Source organism: Neovison vison, chromosome 2 (assembly GCF_020171115.1).
Source record: "Neovison vison isolate M4711 chromosome 2, ASM_NN_V1, whole genome shotgun sequence".
In the NCBI taxonomy this organism is placed as follows: domain Eukaryota; kingdom Metazoa; phylum Chordata; class Mammalia; order Carnivora; family Mustelidae; genus Neogale; species Neogale vison.
In genome coordinates, this window is record NC_058092.1 from 96,286,936 (window position 1) to 96,306,103 (window position 19,168).

The window sequence follows — 19,168 nt, forward strand, 5'->3', positions numbered from 1 at the left end:
TGTTACGTGCTAAGGACAGATAGCCGCTATTTAATCTCCGCGGTGGCTCTATAAAGCAGGTATTTTAAAAAGCCTGCTTTAGAGACACCTGAGTGGCTCAGCCAGTTAAACATCTGCCTTTGGCTCAGGTCATGATCCCCAGGTCCTGGGATCCAGCCCCACATTGGGCTTCCTGCTCGAGTGGGGCCTACTTCTCCCTCTGCCCCTCTTCCAGCTTGTGCTTTCTCTCTCTCTCTCTCTCTCAAATAAGTAAATAAAAATCTTTAAAAAATTTGTTTTAATTTTAAAAACCTGTTTTACAGATGAGAAAACCAAGGCACAGGGAGCTAAGTAATCTGCCCCACAGTCCAACTCCTCCCTCACTGACCCTATCGTGTTCTTCACCCTAGATCTAAACATCAAAGGAGGTGACATTAGGAGATTCTTGGCAAAAGCTTTTTTCTGCCTCAGGAAATTTGCTTTTTGGTCCCAAGAGCTGAAGGCTGTTCCTACTGTATCTCTTCTGTCACTTTCTTTTATCTTGCCTTTAGGCCCTGGTCTGCTTCTGCATGTCAGAACCTCTTGAACTTGTGGCCACTAGTGGCTAGATAAATGCCTTCTAGGAATACTGAGTTGTCCTAGAAGGACTTTCTCCAGCCCCAGAGAAGTCCCTCTGCTGCTTCATCATGCCTCAGCTAGGACAGGCATTCCAGGAATCAGCCTCCATCAACCTTCCCCTCCTCCAGGAAGCCTTCCTGGCTTGGCTGGACTTCATGAGCCCCCATCACTCAGCCTTTGCACACTCTATTTCCTTGACTCACAAGGAACAGCCTGTGAGCATCTTACATCGGCTTCTTCTGTGTTCTTGTGTCTACCCACATTTGTTGGAAGCCCTCAAGGGAGCAGTGTGTAAGAACAGCTGGTCCCAAGGCCTTGTGTTCATGCAGGGCCCCTCTCTGGTGGCTGGAGAGGAGAAAGGTATGTTCTCTGCTGAGTTGTGGCAGCCCCGACCCCCTCATACTAATGAAGAAGTATGTCAGCTGCTGCTACTCTCCTGCCCCCATTTCATCCCTGAAACGGACCCCAGTCCCTTTCCAGGAGGGGGGAAAGGGCCAGTCCTCTAGGCATCAACCTAACTGAGCCAGGATTCCCAAACACTTTGCCTCCCCACAGGGCTCACTTGTTAGAGTGCAATTTTCTGCTCCGAGAAATTGAGAAATTCTGCCACTTTGGTTTTCAGGAACACACTCTTCTTGTCTAGATTTTCTGGGCCAAGGACAGGGCCAGGGTGCAGGAGAGGGACCTAGAACACCCTTGACAAAAATAATGTCACAACTTGTTAATGCTTCCTTCTCCAGTTACCCAGTGTCTGTAGGACACACACTTCTTGAAGGGATTTGGTGGCATAAATGCATGTAGAACTTGACCAGTATTGCATGTGTGCCATTCCTGGGCATATACTAACTTAAGGCAATGCCAGGCAACACACAGTGCTCCTCAGTGACAGGGAAGAATCTGCCCAAAATAAACACACAGGCCCCACCGCCTGCCACCACCCTCAAAAGCTCATGACATAAAATGCCTGTATGCCTTTCCCACCCCTTGCTGACCTGGGGTATAAACAAACAAACTCTTCCTATCCTAGTCACAACCAAGCTGCACTGAAGTCAATCCCCACAGTCCTCAGAGGAGCCAGAGGGCTGAGCCTGTGCTAACTCAGCTCTACTTTCTTCTTCATTCCCATTGGGGAAACTGAGGTACTGAGATTTTGTTCAGTTACTTAAGCACTGGGCTGAGGTGTTGGGGAGTAAAGGGAACTCTAATACCTCTGCCTGTCACTGCTCTGTCTCATTTCTGGGCAGCCAGGCATGGGGGGAGGAGGAAGGGCAGCGTGGGGGTAGGGAAGGGGGAGGGGGAGGGTGCCGAGCTCTCCCATCTGAGTGTCATTCTGGGCCCCAGGCCAGGCATTTGGCTTCCTCTCCAAGAGAGTCAAAGGCTGATGCTGCTCAGACAAAGGGCCAAATGAAAGCTAATGGGGAGCTCGGTGACTTCAGCCTCTCCCCTTCCTCCTTGCGGGGACTGGGGGGCTCAAGTCCTTGGCAGGAGAGGGTGCAAATCAAGACCTGGAGCTCAATTCAGTGCAGATTCCTATTTGCCTTTTTTTATTCTCCTGGCATTCTCAGACTATCTTCCTCCCCTCACCCCCTCCCACCTAGGGTGCTATAAAAAATGCAAATCAGTAGGATTTTAAAATTCAAGCCTATGCCAGGAACACCCACAAACCCTCTATTAAGGCAGATCCTGAGGTGGGTGGTGTGGTCCCAGATTCCAAGCATAAAAAGAGGACTCTATTAGATTCTTTTTTCAACATGGGCCTTGGACTTCAGACATGATCTGTGATGACTTCAGACATGATCTGTGATGACCTTGACCTTTCTGATCTTGGACAAATGAATGGGAAGAGTCAGAATTATATATGCGTGGGCTGGGCCTGACCATCCCAAACTGACACAGGAAGCACGAGAGAACCAGCATGGGAAGGGCCAGGGTGGAGACTCTTCTGTCCCACACCTAAGCAGCATTTCTCTGGAAAACTTTCCCATCTGAGTGTCACCACAAAAAGGGCTTGAAGAGGAAGTTCCAGAGAAGTGACCATTGCCCTAAGAAGGCAGACACTGGAGTGGGACAGGAAGAGCGCCTGCGAGCCTTGACCAGGAAGCATCAGTGAGAACACCTGCTCTGAAAGCTTCCCTCCCCTCAAACTGGCCCCAGATACAGCTGTCAACTTTGGAGGGGTGGGGGTGGGGCAATGTAGAGTTCGCAGGAGCTGGAGAGGATGTCATGGAATCTGGAGAGCCACGGATCCAGGTCTGCTGTTGAGAGCCTGGGTGCCCCTGGCTCTGTAAAGAAGGAAGAAAGAAGAGGGGAGAAAAGTGAGACCGAGGAGAGGTCCACTCCAAGATAAACTAAAAGGAACAAAAAGAGGTAGAGGCAAAGGAACAGGAGGGAATCGGATTGAGAGAAAGGTGAGCCTGGGGGCCAAGGTGGGGCGGGGCGTGCATAACTGCGTGAATTCGGGTGGTTGCAGGAACAAGAAAGATGGCAGGTGTGTGTGCAGGGTGGGGTGGTATATCAAGTCGGTGAGAATCAACCTAACAGAGCTTTGGGGGCACCCATTCCCCTACTTGGGTGATGCCCGGTTCCCAGCCCCAGCTCCTTCTCCTGACCCCTGCACCCCTCGCCTCCGCAAGCTCCTTCCGCACTCCCCACGCCCAGCCCTGACATCTGGCGGGGCCCCCGCAGCTCCGCTTGCGATCTGCCAGGCGGCGCCCCTCCTCCGGCGCGGGGCCCTCCCCCGCCCTTCCAGCTGCCAACACCCCCTCCCTGCTGGCAGACAAGCCCAGGCAGACAGCCGGCCCGGCCTGCCCCCGCAGCCGCGCCAGCTCTGCCAAGCCCGGCGGGGCTGGGGGCCCCAGGCGGTGCCAGCTCCCCGTGAGCCAGCGGTCCCCAGCCGCCCTCCGGCCCGCGAGCGCCCGGCCCTGCTCCCGGCGCCCAGCCAGCCCCGCGGGGGGGCCGCAAGCGGTCCCAGCAGCCGCCCATCTGGGAGTGCGCCCCCCGTGTCTCCCGCGCCTTCTCTGGGCGCATTTCAGTCTGGGTTTGGGTCGCTCGGTCTCAGTCACTCGCTCGTGTCTGCCTCGCTCTCTCAAATCTTTGCTCCAAGTTTCCTCGCTGCCCTTGCCCTCAGAACAGGCCCTGCCCTCAGCCTGCCCGCCCCCTCCTCGCCGGCCTTCCTCCGCCCTCGCACTCCCGGCTCCCCGGCCCGCGGCGGGGACCAGGTGCGGTCCGGGCGGAGCAGTCCCCCGGACCCCGGCGTCGGCGCCGCGCTTACCAGCTCCTGTTTGAGGCGGCGCAAATAGCAGTCCATTTCCCTGCTCTCTTCCTCGTGCGCCCATTTGCCGGGCTCGGCTCCGCAAGAGCGTCCCCGGGTGGGAACAGCGGTCCCGGGCCCCCGCGCCCCGCGCCCCGCGCCTTTCGCCGCGCCGAGCAGAGCCGAGCCCCGGCGCCCAGGCCCGGACTTAGAACAGCTTCCCTGGCTCTGGCGGCGCGCGGTCCGTGCAGGGGGCGGAGGAAAAGTGGGACAGCCTATGAGAATTCAGGGGGGATGCCTTCAGCCAATGAGATGGGCGCAGCGGGGGCGCGGGCTGGGCCCCGGCTAGGGGACCCTGTAGCCCGCAGAGGCACGGGGCTAGGGCAGCGGCGACTGGGGGCTGGCCGGGCGACACCTGGTCCCTGCAAGCGCGGCGGGGGGTATCGTGACGCCAGACTGTACCGACGTCCCCCAACAGAGCACGTGATCCCCGTTTGGTCATAAAGAGAGAGCACCGTCTTATGCGCGCGGGCGCTGGGTAGCGGTCTCAGTAAGAGGCCGAGTGCCTTAGTTTCTTTCAACCTTGTTTCCCAAACTCCGATTAGAAAAGGAACATCCTCCAGCCAGGCAGCCAATCAGCAGCCCTTTTGAACTCTGGAAGTGTGCTGGAAGTCTGGAAGTTTGGGTGTACTTCACTTCCTAGTGTAGGGTCCCTCCAGCCCCACGCCTCACCGGTGGAGCTGAAGAGCCACTGTTAGGTCCATTCGCTTATTTAACTAACACATGACCGAAGCAGAGGCTCTGCTGTATTCCCTGCCAAGTGTGTTAAGTCTGGGGATACTGAATGAAGAAGACCGGGAAGGAGGTCTCTGCTCTCGAGAACAGGCATGGGGGGAGGGGTAGCGAGGGATAGGGTAGGTTAAAATAAACACGGTAATCTCAGGTAGTGATTCTTGGTGAAAAAAAAAAAGGGAGGGGGACAGAGTCATGGGATGGGGGCTGCTCTCGATAGGGCGGGCAAGGAGGGGATGAATAGCCCCTCTCTTCCCCAGTACTCCTCCAGCGTCAGTTATCCCGACTGTTGCTCTAGGGAGGAGGACGCAAAGTTGCTCGATTCTATTCAGTGGACAGGGCCCTAGCCCGAGCCGGAGCCGGAGCCGGAGCCGGAGCTGGGGCAGGTGGACCTGAGAGGGGCCGCAAGCCGGCCGGGCGCCCCTCCCCTCGGAGCTCCGGACCCGCCACACCAGCCGCCGCGCACAGCCGGATTGCGGGTCCCTCCCAGTGCCGAGGCGCTGCGCCACCCTCCCCGCCCAGCCCCAACTCGCCCCGACCCCCGAGAGCTGGTGTTGCAGGACCCCAGCGTAATTAGGGTGATTAGCGACGTGTTATTTCAAGATAATTAACGGGAGAAAGTTTGCCCCAGACAGAATTTGGGGTCTCTGTGACAGAACCGTGCAGACGCGGGAGAAGGGACAGAGAAAGCAGGTGCTGCGGTCATTCCCATCTTTGTCAGCAAAGAGTGCCGCCTCGGCTCCCTATTGAAAGGCGAGAGAGAGGCAGGGAGAATAAAAATGAACATCATCAGAAACGAAGACTTCGCAGAGTCCATTTGGATGCTTCCACTTAACCTCAGGTCCTCACTTACAGGGGATTTTGCCCCTGTCTTTCAGTCCCCTGAGTGCTCCCCCCACCCACCCGCCTTTTGGATGAAGCTGCAGCAGCGGTAGCAGATGGTTCCAGAAAAGAAAGTAGAGGAGTAGGTGAGTCAGAACCGGGTCCCGAAATCTGTGTCTCGATGTTGGCTTGCCAAGCCCAGGGACCCGCGTTTCCTCTGCGGTCCCTGCTCAGGATTCCACGTGGGTCACAAAATCCGGGGGACCGCAGGGTGGAGCTGAGAAGCTACTCAGTTCCCAAGTTGCGGAGCCTGACATTCCATTTCCTTCCTCTTTCCAGGTCCGTGAGTCCTGCCCCGTGGGTCCACACAGCGCTGTGCACGGCCTAGCCTGCAGGCTTCGTTGCAGTTTGGAGGAGCCAGAGATCCCCAAGGAGGGTCTTTCCGTGGTACCCCACGCGTGCTTACCGTGGGAGCCACCCCCAAGGACTGAGCAGCAGTCCCCAGACTGGCTGAACCTTTTCTGGAGTTGAATCTTCTGGGATCGAGGCAGAAAGGGGCACTTGGCCACTATCATCATCTACAATCTTACATGGGGAGAAACACCACCAAAGGTTCCCCTACCCCTGCAGGCCTTTCTCACTCTTAGAGCTCCAGGGCCCAGCAGTGGCAGCTCTAGAAGGCAGTGAGTAAACAAACATTTTTGCCCCGGGGTAGAAATAGTCTTTAGAGTCAAGTTTAAGCCACAGTTTTGCCATCCCTGAGGGCTCCTGGACTGGAATCCTCTTGGAGGTTAAGAGGACGGCTACAGTTCACACTCCAAGAGATTCAGGCTGATCTCCTGTAAGAACCTTAGACTGAGTGATCAGCCTCCCTAGCCTGCCGACAGCACACTCTGACTTGCACAAATGCTTCCTTTTAACAGGCCCCAGTTTCCCTTGTGTGTAGTTCAACCTCTGTGAGCCTAACACTTTTCTACTCCTTATGAAACTCTACTTTGACAATTATCTGTGATGTAGTCAGGACAAGAGGAATCCATCTCAGAGATGAAGAATATATTGTTAGCAAAGCCAGACTGTATTCCATCCACTTTATATATATGTATATAAAATAAAATCCCTTAAAGTGTATACATCTACATATATATATAGATGTATATACATACAGATGTATATACTTTAAAGGATTTTATTTATTTGACAGAGAAATCACACGTAGGCAGAGCAGCAGGCAGAGAGAAGGAGGGAAGCAGGCTCCCTGCTGAGCAGAGAGCTTTATACGGGGCTCGATCCCAGGACCCTGAGACCAATGATCTGAGCCAATTACAGAGGCTTAACCTATTGAGCCACCCAAGTGCCCCTATACATTTTAATTGAAGTATAGTTGACATATAATATGCTAGTTTCAGGTGTATGACATAGTGACGCGACAGTTATATACATTATGAAATCCATCTACTTTTAAAAATTTTTATATTTATTTTTATTTTTATATTTTTATATATTTATATATATATTTATATATTTATATTTTTATAATTATATTTTATATATTTTTATGTTTTCATTAGCATATAACATATAATGTATTATAATATATATGTGTATGTATATAATATATATAATGTATTATAATGTATTATTAGCCCCAGGGGTACAGGTCTGTGAATCGTCAGGCTTACACACTTCACAACACTCACCATAGCACATACCCTCCCCAATGTCCATAACCCAGCCACCCTCTCCGTATCCCCCCATTCCCCAGCAACCCTCAGTTTGTTTTGTGAGACTAAGAGTCTCTTATGGTGTGTCTCCCTCCCGATCCCATCTTGTTTCATTTTTCCTTCCCTACCCCCCCAAAACCCCCCCACGTTGCCTCTCAAATTCCTCATATCAGGGAGATCATATGGTAATTGTCTTTCTCTGATGGACTTATTTTGCTCAGTATAATACCCTCTAGTTCCATCCACGTCGTCGCAAATAGCAAGATTTCATTTCTTTTGATGGCTGCAAAAAACCATCTACCTTTAAAGGCAAGGAGATGGCAAGAGAAAAAAAATTGATGACCGTGATCCCAGTGCAGGGCTCCAAAGAGAGGTTTCAGATGAGTCAGAGATACTAGTACTGTGTGGTTCCCACAGGGTTTTGGATGAAAATGGCTGGTGGACTCTTAAGTCCTTTCATGACATTGGGCTGTTGCAAACTTACCCTGAGAAGGCCGGTGTTGCACGAGGGTGTGAGGGTGTATCTCTTACCTTGCTTCTGAAGAGATAGTTCTGTCCTTGGTGCAGAGTAGGAGGCAGGAGCAGGAAAAAGGACTGCTGCTTACATTTTTCTTTTTTTTTTTTTCCTTCTTTTTTTTTTTTTTTAAAGGTATACATGGTAGAGGATAAAGCTTGTTGCCATAGTTATATAAACATGGGTAAATATTACTCGGCTGAGGGTGGGGGATGGGGGGCATGATTCATTTTTGCTGAAGAAGAATCACATAGTTCCACCTCCTCTCTCCTGCACCCCGGATCCCAGCCTGGAGGGAGGTAGAAATTATCTCATTTGAAAATTAAAGAATAAGTCAAAGGTCTGAGCTTGGCTGTGTATATATACTTTCTCAAAGCCATCCAGAGCTCGGATGGAACCCTCAGAAAGGCAGCTCAGCATTTGCCCCCTGCCGGTGGGATTGGTGGGGTGGGTGCTTTTCCTGAGGGAAAGAGTGTAGCTCCTGGAAACTGGAGTCTTAAGGGTGTCAAACTCACGGGGTTCGCCCAGCCTAGTCAGGGCGGGTGGCCTCCTCTGTCCTGCTGCCAAAGCCTGGAGGTCCTGGCACCAGTGACTGAGCTCAAAGGGAGAGGCAGAACTAGTTGTGTCCCAATAGATCTCACATCCTAAACGAAACAATGGAAACCCTGCTGTTCTGGCTCCTCATCCTGTGGCCCCCACCTGGAGGTCCCCACCCACCACGTCTCAGCAAGCTCTGGAAGGGGCATCCCTGGGTGAGGCAGTGCCCATCTCCCTTGGCAGTGGAGGAACCAAGGAGCTCATATGGAGGTGAGGAAAGACATGGGGCAACACGCAGTCTGGAAAACCCATCATAACATACCCCTCCTCAGAGTGGGTTCCGTATCCCTGCTGTCCTCCTGCCTCCACACCCTGGGCCTGCCGACAGCCCTCATCCTGAACCCCCTCCCTGATCCCCCCACACCTTCAGAGCATCAACAGGAAAGGCTGACCCTAGAGATAAACGTGTGCTGTTGGAATGTGTTCAGATAGCACTGCAGAACCGCTGCTCTCCCCAGACAGAGGACCTTGCCTGGCAGGCAGGCCCGGAGGTACTGAGTATCTGTGCGTGAACAGAATGCATCAGGATGGTGCTGGGTGAGGAGCCCAGGGTGCTGGGCTCCTCCGTTTCATGCAATCCCAATTCCAGGCGGGACAACAGAGGGACCAAGTGGCCAATATGTTAGGAGGATTCTAGGTTCTGGAGGAAGGGTTCACTTTGGATTTCAATTGAAAGATATTTTGACTGGCTGGAGGAATCGAAGAGTCTAGTTGCGAAAAAAAAAATTCCTTAGCTTTCATGTCTTCAAACACGGGGTGTCATTCTCCCCACTTACAGACAGAGCAACTGAGGCCGGAAGAGATTGGTCTGTTTGGTGGTAGAACAAAGTCTTCCGTTTCCCTCTTTCTACTACCTACTCTGGCGAAAGCAGGAGGGATGTGTCCCAGGGATGGGTTACCAGAGATGACTAGAGCTACTGAGAGAGCGAGCCCTGGAGCCTGCCTCCGGCCCCCCACACTTGTCCACAAACCCCACCATCGATTGACGTAGTGCCAGCCTAGGTACCAACCTTAGCCTTAGCTTCTCCATCGAGTCACCTGCCTGCAAGACCAGGCCATCGGTCTTGCAGGTGCTGAAACTTCTTCGAGGGGCACGGAAGGAAGGTGTTGGAGGAAGAAATAGCAGTGTAGTACTTTGGGAAAACTCCAGGTGTGAATGGGCCTTCTCTCTTGAACAACTCAGAGGGAGTCGACTAGTGCAAATTCAGACTCATCCAAATAATGAACCATAATTGAGACCAATCCAAATGCGGGCGGCTACCGAGCCCTATTTTGGCATTATTGGCAACTATGGGTCTTGTGCTAATGGTGCCTAAGCAATGGCCTCATTGCTACTTGGGAAGCAAATAGTTCTATTTTGCAAACATTTACTGGATGAGCAAATATTTTTCAACTGTGAAGAACACTTGAAGAATGTCTGGGCACGGCTAAGGTACACTAGTAGAGGTACACTGCACGGAAAAGGAGAGGGACTCGTCCTCAGCACTCTTCTGGGGACATTCTTCTACCGCCGATGACTGGAAGCCCGGTGCCGGCTTCTCTGTCACCTTCCCTCCGGTGGCCTGCCACTCACAGTGAGCGCTCATTTCATTACCAGGCTACATACCACCCCAGCCAGCTTCAGGTAGCTGTGAGCAAAAACCAGGAGTTGGCAGCCTGCCAGGAGAGACTTGTTAGCAAGCCAGAAAGAAGGCTACCTGCTTCTCCTTCTGAGGCTATGGGGCCAGAAGAAAAAGAGGTCACGTCTCAGGGTTGGCTTGCTGCATGATTTACTTCCAGCAGGATGGTTCCTAAGCATTTTCTGGTCTTCTGCAGGGACCTAGAGAACTGTGCTAGCCCCATCAGACGTCAGCTCTGTGGTATCTCTGGGGACCCAGAGGGCAGCTGGGGCCGGGGTGACAGCTGCTGCTGGGAAGGCTTCTGCCTGACCAGAGAGGCAGGACCCTCTCCATGGGGTATCGTGGGGATGGGGCAGGGGGCCAGTGGCTCCCAGCAGTAGCAGTCTACATCTAGAGAAAACTTTGAATTCCACAGTGGAATGGCAATGAGGCCAAGAGACCCTTGTCATCACTTCACAAATGAAGATGCGTTTTAAAGAAGAGGCACTGACCGCACAAAGGGGTTTGGGTTTTCACTGCCCCCCCCCACTTTGGACAGGTTTTCTTTGCTGTGATTATTCCCCATGAATCATCACCCGTAGGAAGTAACCCAAGCACTGGAGAGTGAATAATGCAGTCCCTAAAAGGTCTATTGTGTGTCTGCCTGGAGGGTTTTGGAACTGACTTGTATTTTCAACCTTCGGACTTGGAGTCATAGAATTTTGGAGTGGAAGAGAACCTTCTAGAGAATCAGGGGATTGTGACCTCATGGAGAGACCAAATGTCAAGACGTGTGGGTCTGAACCTCCGGTCTGTCTCTAAAAATAGCGCCCGCTAACATTTACGGAAGGCTTTCCCTGTATCAGGCGTTCATCTGTTCTTCCCAAACCCTCAGAGGCAGGGGCTCCTGTTGCCTCTATTCTGCAGATGAGCCAGAACTCCCCTCCAGTCACACAAAGGCTCTGGCTCCCGCTCCAGAATCCACACCCACTTGGTCACTCCACTGCCTCTGCAGGGCCTCAGACAAGTAATTCAACCTCTCTGGGTCTCACTTTTCGCCTCTGTGGTCTTTAAAGTTTAAAAACTTTAGTCTTTAAAACAAAGTCTGGGGGCTCCTGGGCAGCTCAGTGGGTTAAAGCCTCTGCCTTCGGCTCAGGTCATGATCCCAGGATCCTTGGATGGAGCCCCACATCGGGCTCTCTGCTTGGCAGGGAGCCTGCTTCTTCCTCTCTTTCTGCCTGCCTCTCTGCCTACTTGTGATCTCTGTCTGTCAAATAAATAAATAAAATCTTTAAACCCCCCCCCCAAAAAAAACCCAAATAAACAAAGTCTGTGTTTCCTGCCCAAGCTTATGGCTTACAAGTCAGAAAGTACGGGTCGGAAATGCTAAGTGACTTCCCTGGATCCCCCAGGTCGCTAATGGCAGAACCAGCATAGGAGCCCGGACCCGGTGGACTTTCCTCCCTACCTCCCAGGTGAGGCGACCTTCCCCTCCCCTCACTTGGGTAGGTGTTTATAGAGGAATCCAACTCCTTGCCTAAGAGGAGTTCAGATGGATTGGCGATGTTGGTTTTGGGTGTGGACAATGACACCAGAGATGCGTTTCGGAGGCAGGTGACATTTATCTAAGTACCTTCGACCTACCTGTCCACATGCCATTTCCTGTCTTTCTCAGGTCAAGAGGGGCGATCAGAATCCTGTGGTATCCACAGAGAAAGAGCATCCAGTGGGACATGTAACACATCCTCCCCCCCCCCCCGTGGGTGATGTTCACGGTGAAACCAAAGGTCCTCATCAAGCAAACGTTACCACCTCATGCCCACTCTCACCCAGCATCCTTCATGGTGGCTGCAAGTCTGTTCCTCTCTCCCCTTTCTCCTGTTCCTATCATCCTGTGGCAGGATTTGATCATGAACTGGTGTGTGAAGAGTGTGCCTTGGAGGAGGCTGGTCCCGCAGTGCTCTCTGGCAACCAGTGTGCACTGCCCCTACTAGCATCCCGGTCCTGGTGTCCTCACTACAGAAACAGAGATGGGGAGGGCTGGAGATGTCAATGAAGAAATCGTTGGCGTGCGCCCGAGGTGGGGACAAGGGCATCGTGGGTGAGGCAGTGCTCTGTTCACAATGGCAGTGTGTAGCCTGTGTGTGTGTGTGTGTGTGTGTGTGTGGCTCAGACACTCTGAAATGAGCTCTCAGCCACCAGTGAGTGGAAAATTAGCTTTGGCAGGTGAGGAACTGGGTGACAGGTGAGGAAGCCAGCAGGCTATCGGTGTTATCGTCCTATGATTGCTCTGGCTGGTGTGGCTAACAGTCTCTCTCCGGCTTACCCCCCTGCCCTGAATTATAATTAGGCGAAGTGGAAATGGCTTGGAAGGGCTTGGGCGTGTGGGTGGGTGACGTGAGCGTGACAGAATGGCCTCGTGACCTTTGGAAGCTGGCTGTGTGCTTTGCAGGTGGGCTGCACCAAGCCAAATGGGAACTGGCATTTTGCCGACGGCCCACAAAGCAAGCCGTGTGGCTTTTACATTTCTCTGGTGGGTGGGAGAAGAAATGGCAGTCTGGGGACTAAATCCTGGGAAATTCTGCCATATGGCATAATGTCGGAGGCAATGTGGGCCAGAAGCCACAGGCAGGAGACCTGGGGTCTCGGGCAGGCTCTGCTGCCCATTTCTGCTGACTCTGGTAGGCTCCATGCCTCAGTTTCTCTAAATGCAAAGTGGGGCCAGTAATCCCTCTGCTCCCTGCCTGTTGTAAAGGTTAGCTGTGCAGAGGCCCTTTGAAATGTCAAGAGCACTGTTACAAATGTGAGGCCCCACTGCCAAGGGAGTTTGCAGGGGCTACGGGGAGGCAGCTGTCTGCCCCTGTGTCAGCCTCACAGCCTGTGCTCAGATGGGTCCGTAAGCATCGCACATTTGTAAATCTCATCTATCCGCAGTCAGCAACTAAGGGAAAGGGCAGGCTGCTGCTCCCGCCTCCATCTGATCTTCTCACCAACCTCGCCTCCGGGCCTCCTCCACCCCCACCGGAGGCGATGATCCCTCTGCCCTCCCACTCTGCTCTCGGCCTGTCAGTTTAATTTAACGAGGCTGCGGGAGAGGTTTGATTTAATCAAACCAGTTGCTGTCTCCATTCTGCGCCGGGGTCCCTCAGTGTCACCACCGAGGCTCAGATTAGACAGTGACAATTACTTTTTCCCTGGCTCTGGCCTCTTCTCCCCTTCTCTCCCTGAAGGGAACAAGGAGGCAGGCCAGTCTCCTGGGACCTAAGAATAGATGCACGAGGATCAAAGGAGGCAAGCAGCCTGGCCTGAGAGAGCCCCTCTCGGGCCTTCCATGGTCTTGTTTAAGGCTGAGCAACAGCCCGAGGGATGGGGGCTGAGAGAATTCGAGCAGAGCTGCCTTGGGAAGGCTCCAGGCTGCCCGAGGATAGAGCTGTGCCATCATCTGTGCCATCATCCCCCCCTTATTGTCAGGAAACGGGGCACACTACAGGCATTTACTTCCAGGTTCTCAGCCTGGATCCTGGGGGCCCCAGAGCCAGGAGACAATCACAACAAAAAGTGAGTCTCCCTCCGTCCGAGTTTCTGAGGTTCTGTTTTTGACGTGAAAGCGACAGTGACAGGAGGTGCTGCCACCTGAACCAGGGGTTGGAGGGAAGCTCCGTGATAACCGGCGTGGGGGCAGCTGGGTGACCTTGGGGCATGGCGGTGTATGTATGTTGTGTATCTGAGGGTCAGTGACTGGAAAGCAAAGGAGGGGTCTCTGGGGCAGAAACCTCAGGGCGCAGGGAGTTTAGAGCTCCAGAACAAAGCTCTCTTCTTGCCACTTCACCCTTTCATTTCCCCTCTTTTCCAGGAAGCAGGTGCTCAGCACCTCTTGCTTTCCAGAGCAGCTCGCAGGAGAGAGACAAAGGCCTTTCCGGAAGGGGAGTCCTCACAGACGGTGATGGGAATCCTGTTTCCATTTGCTCATTTGTGTCACATTCTTCCATTGGGCTGGGCAACTGACAGGTGCCTCCCTCCCAGGGCCCCTTTCTGAGCCCCCCTCCCTGCCATTTGTCTCTCACACGCATAGCCAGCAGACAGACACCACCATCCGCAGGGGCTGAATATGATTAGCAGAAGCCCTTCCTGACAGCTCCAGAGAGAATCCCTCAAACGTATTCTGTTGAGTGCATCTCATTGCTGCTGACAGCCGCTTTATCAATTAAATTCCACATTCCCGGTCTTTGGAGACGCCGCGAACCTCCCTACCTAATAAATCACAGCCCCCCAGTTATTGTTACATGTCCCATCAGTCTCTAATAAACTCCCTGCCAACAGGGGCAGGTTATTTATTATGTTGCCTGGACAAGAATGAATGGGGCCCCCATTCTCACAAGGAGAAGAGCAAACGTGACGCCCTCTGCCCTAAAGGCTGAGGCTGTGGTAGTAAAAGGGCCAATTAATCAACGTGAGCCTTGCGCAGAGGGAAGTCAGGTCTGGAGAGAGGGAGGAAGACCTGGGGTTCTTTCCCTAAAATCCTGCCAGGTTAATGCCCAGGGAGGGATGTGGCTAGGCAGGGTGCAGTGGGGGGGCTAGGTCTTGGCTGCTTCCCCGCCTCCTAATTCCTGTCTGCAAAGGTACTGAACATAGGGTCACCCCCTCAGCCAAGGGGCATATGTAAATATAATTAACCTCCTTGTTGGGAGGTAACCACACAGGACTGAGCAGATCATGAAACTGTAAATTCCGTCCAGACAGCCAGATATTGTGCCTTGATAATCTTCGAGTAACTGAAGTTTATTGATGGTACCAGTGCACTGAGCAGACAAATGGAGGAACACAGGAGGCAAGGTCCCCCTTGTCTGGGAGAGAGAGCGAGGGAAGGTGTGCTGAGTCAGTTTCCTGGATAAACAGCATGCAGGTAAGCCCTGACCCTTGGAAAGCAGTGTGCCAACATCTAAAACACCCAGGAGCTGTCAGGTGCGAGAAACAGTGTGTGATGTGGGCCCTGCAGTCATCTGCCTCCAATTAGATCCCAAATTTAGACGATGCTCTGAGGCCTGCAAGTTCAAACCCAAACCCCTCAGCTTTGCCATGAATCGAGCCCCATCCACATTTCCAACCCTATTTCTCTTGTTATATAACAGACCTCCCTACCCCCATGCATTGGGAGAGCACAGCACGCTCATTTGATCATCCTTATGGTCGCAGACAAGGTCCTCCGTAATGTGGGACCAATATAACTCGGCAGGCTCATTTCCTGGTACCTGCTGCCACACTTGCCTCCGTTCGCACTAAAGCTCGTAGCTTCCCTAAACTCTTATGGTTTCTCAGGCTTCCACGCCTTTGCACAAACTGTTCCCTTTGCCCAGAATATCTCTCTGACTTGTCTGCTTGGTGAGCTCTCCTTCCACCCCCACTACCTGATGAACTCCTTATCTATCCTTCAGGATTGGCTCAGAAAATGAGCCCCCAGTGCTTCATGGGACTTGAGTTTTGCCCCCTGGTGATGCCTTTTTGGTAGAAGTACTAGACCCCAGGGATTAGGTAGGGAGTGATCCGTGCATGGAGTTTTCCCCATAGTTCGATGCACGCTTTCAGGCACTTTCATTTGGGGTGGAGATGAGGAGGGCATAAAGAAGAAAGCTATTGCTCTCTGAATACCAAAAGCCATTTTCCTTAATTTCTCAGAAGTTCTCACTCTCTCCCACATGACAGCCACACTTGAATTAAGGCCCTGAAAAATGTCAGGATTGCATGTGATTTTACACCACCTCGGGCTACTTGCATATTTCCTCCCTGATGGGCACCACCTGTTTGCATATATGTTTCTCCTTGAGGGCAAGGCTCTGTTTATTTTGTCCCATTTCTGTATCAATCTCATGTGGCTGATTCATACTCAGTGTTCAGAAGATGTCTGTCGAAAGAAAGAATAAGAGATTTTGTTGAATGCAACTAACATTGCCTACCCTTTGTTGCTTTGAAGGTCAAATGAGAAGAAGTTGCTATAAAAACGGTAGTGCTGGGGCACCTGGGTGGCTCAGTGGGTCAAAGCCTCTGCCTTCAGCTCAGGTCATGATCCCAGGGTCCTGGGATTAAGTCCTGCATCAGGCTGTCTGCTCAGCAGGAACCCTGCCTCCTCCTCTCTCTCTGTCTCTCTCTGCCTACTTGTGATCTCTGTCAAATAAATCAATAAAATCTTAAAAAAAAAAAAAACAGTAGTGCTTTTCCTTTCTACATTTTCCCCATGGATCCTCAACACCCAGGGTGTGCTTCTATTTCCATTGTTTCCCTCTCCACTGGTACAGAAACCTCCACTGGGAAATGATGAATGGGAACATTAGATAATCTTCAGCATGCATCCTAAGTCAACAATTTACTTGCTTTTCGTTGCACAGAAATCCTTCCTTTCTCTAGCTCCCAGATATAGAAGGTGAGGAAAGCCTTTCCAGGTAGACAGAAGAGCGTAAGAAAAGGCCAGGTCTCAGTGCGATCTTACCCTGGGGGAGGCCAGGAGGCACACAGCAACAGTCCGACTCCTTATTGTGTATGTTACCCTCACAACTTACCCAGTTATTAAATGGTCTCTTACCTTTGGGTTTTACCTTTATGGCACGAAAAGTTACAGCCAACAACATTATTAACATTTTTCGCTACCGAGGAAAACATTTTATTGATTTGTGTTTTTAGCTGGAGTAATACAATTTATTCCTCGTAACATTACTGCAATATTTGTGTCCATGAGACATCATAAACAACAGACACAATCATAGAATGCCTATAAAACTGGAAATGTTCTTCTCTGGAAGAGCAGTCTTTTTGTTTCTTAGGGGATGAGAGCTGGCTGCTTCATCAGTGACGGGCGCAAATTCTACAGAATTCTACAGAACTACTGCTATGTGCATGGAGACTCTGTGGAGACTTTTGAGCAAGACTTTTTTAGGCCCACCAAGGGCCTGTGCTGGGAGAGCACAACGTGACAAAATTTCCACCCTTGAGATGCTCCTAGTGAGGGACAGACGCGCAAATAAGTAAATAGAACATGGAGAGAGCAAGACTGGAGTTACTGTACTGTGAAGTGGGGGTGTGGGAAATAAAAAAGGAACAGGATCTGAAGCTGGACCCAAACAACCTAAGATACGCCCTTAAGAAGGATTACTCCAGCACCTGTGGGCTGAGTGGCTAGGAGAGAGCACAAATGCATCTAGGGGACCATTCAGGAGGTTGTTTCAACAGCTAGGATGATAAAGGGGCTTAAAATAGGACACACGCCATGGAGACTGGACAGAGCAATGAATAAAATATGTGGAGGCCAAATTACCTGCCCTCAGGTCATTGTTAGAAAAGGAGAGGGATGGTAGATGGTGGAGTCTAGAATAATTCCCAGGTGTGCAATGTGGGGGTTAGGTGAATGAGAGGAAGGGGTACTACGAGAAAGCCTGGAAAATTCAGTGCTCTCTCCCAACAGCCCCCCCTTCATATGGACAGTTGGCATTTTCTCAATGTTTCTAAATTTCTATGCAAAATATATCATTGGGACCTCTTTCAAATGGGATTACCTTGCCAAAGCACGCCCCCCCCCCCAAGTCATTTGGATTCTGGGTATGTGCACATGTGTGAAAATAGGGAGAAAGATAATAATCAGAATGATGATATAAGGACAAAAGAAAAAGAATATTTCTGGATATCTGGTTTGGAATTGCAAATAAGATTAGGTCCAGAAATATTTAAATTTGAAATTATGACTAAGATTGGTCACAGGAGCTCGTTTATTCAATGTTGAGCACTTTGTTTCAGATCTCTCTCTCTCTCTCTCTCTCTCTCTCTGTGTGTGTGTGTGTTTCCCATTAGGAATATGGAAAAGAACCAGAGAGGTCCCTGTCCTCATAGAGAGGGGGGAGAAAGACAATAAACTCAATCACAGGTAGTGGTAAATACCACGAAGAAAAATAAAGCAGAACAAGGGAACAGAGAAGGGTGGAAAAGGTGGGGTAGTGGAGGAGATAGGGGAACTAGGTTAGATGATAATAATAAGTAGGGGTGAGATAGGTGATGGGCACTAAAGACTACGCTTCTCATGGTGAGCACTGAGTAATGTACAGAATGGTTGATCCCTGTATTGTACACCTGATACTAATTAATATAACACTGTTAACTCTACTGGAATTAAAATACATCTATATGGACGGAACTGGAGGATATTATGCTGAGCGAAAAAAGTCAATGAGAGAAAGACAATTATACAGTTTCACTCATATGTGAAATAGAAGAAACAGTTCGGAGGATCATAGGGGAGGGGATGGAAGGATGGAAAGCTAAATGGGAAGAAATCAAAGAGGGAGACAAACCATGAGAGACTCTTAGCTATAGAAAACAAACTGAGGGTTCCTGGAGGGGAGGTAGGTGGGGATTAAGGTAACTGGGTGACATGCATTAAGCAGGGCAGGTGATGTGATGAGCGCTGCCTGTTCTGTGTAACTGATGAATTACTGAACTCTGTATCTGAAACTAATGATGTATCATATGCTGGCTAATTCAATTTAGTTTAACAAAGTATTAAAAAATAATAGTTCAGAAACGACCTCTTTGGAAAAGACAATATTTGAGCAGAGACCTAAAGCAAGGGAAAGTGGCAAAGAATGTCAGTTGTCACTCTTGAGATGGTGGTACACAGCGCCAGGGACAGCAGCAGCGCCCAGATGACGTGATAGATTTGGGATGTCCCTCAGACTTCTGAGGGGCGCGGCTGAGAAGGCAGACGGATGTACACATCGAAGTTCAGAGAGCGGTCTGAGGCCGAGCTAAGGCCTTGGGAGGTGTGAGTCGGGACTATGCGGACGATATGCGAGCTCCGTGCGCCAGGTGCTGGGGCTGGCGACGGAGATAAGTGAAGCGATACCGGGACAGGCTCGGACCGGACTACGGGTAAGTCCGGTCTGCTGTGCTCGGAGCTCCGGGCGGGCGGAGGCAGGCCCGGCAGCGGCGCCCTCCCCCGCGGCCCGGAGGCGGGGAGCGTGACGCCCCACGCGCATCACAAAGCTCGCGTTGTGAGGGTGGCGGGGCGGGGCGCGGGGTTGGCCGGACTGCCCGCGGAGGCCCGGGAGGCGGGGCGGTGCCCCCACCGTGAGCGCGCGGCGCCCTCTGCAGGCCGCCCACGGCCGCATCCCGGTAGCCTCGCCTTCCTCTCCTCCCCTCTTTGCGCCTTCCTCGGGCCACATATTTTGTAGTTGTCGCTGTTTCCGAGACTTCCTAAGCCTCCGGCTTCCGTCCCTTCACCCTTCTCCCAGGTCAAGCG

At 51.8% G+C, this 19,168-nt stretch overlaps 1 protein-coding gene across 1 annotated transcript in view; it reads right to left on the reverse strand.

Annotated features, from left to right (window-relative positions):
- Positions 1-19,037, reverse strand: part of INKA2 (inka box actin regulator 2) — a 29,126-nt gene extending 10,089 nt beyond the window's left edge. Inside the window, exons 1-2 of the mRNA XM_044236788.1 lie at positions 18,773-19,037; positions 3,869-4,122 (exon numbers count right to left, since the gene is read on the reverse strand). Coding sequence (XP_044092723.1) covers positions 3,869-4,122; positions 18,773-19,037 — 519 coding nt within the window. The remainder of the gene's footprint in view (positions 1-3,868; positions 4,123-18,772) is intronic.
- Positions 19,038-19,168: the final 131 nt, after the last annotated feature.